Here is a 2,158-nt window from a genome sequence, read left to right as displayed (position 1 = left end):
AAGAGAATTCCTAGGGACCCTACTATTGACAGAACTTATCGAGTTGGGAGAACTCAGAGTACATTTTGGTGAGTATGATCTTTAGAGTGAATATGTTTTTATTTTTTTAGTAAATATCTCAAAAACTGCCTACTTTATCTTATAACAAATATTTTCAACTTAACTCTCTCGGATCTTCTCTAACTACAGAAGTAGATGGAGTAGTTAATTGTAATGACATCAATATTTCAAATATTTGGAATTTGAGCCCTTGTAATATATTTATATTTGCTATAATAAATCATTTCATTATTTTTTTTTTATTTTAGTACCATATTGCCAGTAGGTGTTGGAAAACAACCCTTCAAACTTGTAATGTCAAGGGTTCCAAGTCCTCCGTCTCTGGCAGAAATGTCCAGTGGCCCTGGAGCTGAAACCTGGTGCCACACACAGATCCAGGTAGTGAAGTTCTCCCACATGTGGACCATCAGTAACTTTAGCTTTTGCCCCCAAGAAATGGGTGAATTCATTCAAAGTTCAACCTTTTCTTCAGAAGCCAATGATCAACTGAAATGGTGTTTGAGAGTATACCCAAAAGGAATAGGTGAAGAAAGCAAAGATTACGTGTCACTTTACCTGATACTGCTCAGTTGTCCAAAGAGTGAACTTTGGGCAAAATTCAAATTCTTTCTCCTGAATGACAAGGGAGAAGTAGCCAAAGAAATAAAGAGTCAGAGAGCATATATGTTTGCAGGAGACAACAACTGGGGGTTCAAAAAATTCATCCCTAGAGATATTCTCTTGGATGTTGAAGACACCAGTCTTCTCCCTGATAACAAGCTGACCGTCTTCTGTGAGGTGAGTATGGTGCAAGATTCCCTCACCATTTCTGGCCAGAATCACAGGAAGATGGTGAAGGTTCCTGAGAACCAGCTGGCCAATGAGCTAGGAGGACTTTGGGAGAATTCCTGGTTCACAGACTGTTGCTTTTGTGTGGCTGGCCAGGAATTTCAGGCTCACAAAGCTATCTTAGCAGCTCATTCTCCAGTGTTTAGGGCCATGTTTGGACATGCAATGCAGGAGAGCAAAACAAATCGGGTGGAAATCATTGACATGGAGGCTGGAGTGTTTAAGGAAATGATGTACTTCATCTACACGGGGAAGGCTCCTAACCTGGACAAGATGGCTGATGGTTTGCTGGCAGCTGCTGACAAGTATGCCCTGGAGCATTTGAAGGTCATGTGTGAGGAAGCCCTCAGCAGTCAGCTGTCTGTGGAGAATGCTGCAGAAATGCTCACCTTGGCCGACTTCCACAGCGCAGATCAATTGAAAACTCAGGCAGTGGATTTCATCAACTCTCATGCTGAGGATGTCATGGAGACGGAGGGTTGGCAAGAGATGGTGGCATCCAATCCCAGCTTAGTGACTGAGCTGTACTGCTCTCTGGCTTCAGCACAGGGCCGCTGTCTGGGCCCCCCACGCAAGCGCCTGAAGCAGTCCTAAGATCCTGCCTGTTGTAAGACTCCTTTGACTTTCCAGAAGCATAAGCCATAGTTGCTGCCATTGAACACTAGATAGACAGTGAAGTCTGTGGAGTTTTTAGTCTACTGTGGGGAGAATCCATCTCGGCCCCAGATTTTTAGTTTGATTATTTTACCTTACAGAGATCATATTTTGAAATGTATCTATTGAATTTAGAGTAGAAGGGAAAGGGACAGAGAGGGACCTAAGTGGTAAGAGTGAATCATTGATAAGCTGATTTCTGCTGTTCGCTACTAGAAAAGAAGCCCGAAACGGAGGCATGTGACGTGACCAACAATGGATCCTTATCTTCCTGGTTCATAAATTGACTCTCACCAACTGAGAAGCATTGGTTGGGCTAAGGATATTTTCTTCCATTAATTTTTAGAGAGAGTGCAAAAAGGGAGGGAGAGAGACAGAGACTCAGAGAAAGAGGAAAAGATGCAATGCCCAGACAGATGCATTGCAAGGGGTGGAAACTCAACCAAGATATGTACCCTTGAGTGGAATCGAACACGTGACCCTTCATGTCTGAGTCACAGCTCTAAACACTGAGACAATGGCCAGGGTGAAATGCGTCTTATATTGGACCATGATCATGTACATTTCAAAAATGTTCAAATGTGTGTCTTTAGGGATTTACTTGTTCTACAGATGT

The 2,158-nt window shown here is 42.8% G+C and overlaps 1 protein-coding gene across 1 annotated transcript; it reads left to right on the top strand.

The window, feature by feature from the left end:
- Nucleotides 1-354: 354 nt before the first annotated feature.
- On the top strand, nt 355-1,555 carry LOC118712531 (speckle-type POZ protein-like). Its single transcript, XM_036426340.2, has one exon. It carries the CDS (start codon nt 355-357, stop codon nt 1,480-1,482), a length of 1,128 nt encoding a protein of 375 aa, XP_036282233.1. The 3' UTR covers nt 1,483-1,555.
- The last annotated feature ends 603 nt before the right edge of the window (nt 1,556-2,158 follow it).

This window comes from Pipistrellus kuhlii, unplaced genomic scaffold, assembly GCF_014108245.1.
Source record: "Pipistrellus kuhlii isolate mPipKuh1 unplaced genomic scaffold, mPipKuh1.p scaffold_m20_p_9, whole genome shotgun sequence".
NCBI lineage: Eukaryota > Metazoa > Chordata > Mammalia > Chiroptera > Vespertilionidae > Pipistrellus > Pipistrellus kuhlii.
This window is presented reverse-complemented; position numbering and strand designations above follow the sequence as displayed.

Bases quoted from the DNA above. Each gene is read 5' to 3' on its own strand.
- LOC118712531 (XM_036426340.2), top strand. From the start codon at position 355: ATGTCAAGGGTTCCAAGTCCTCCGTCTCTGGCAGAAATGTCCAGTGGC.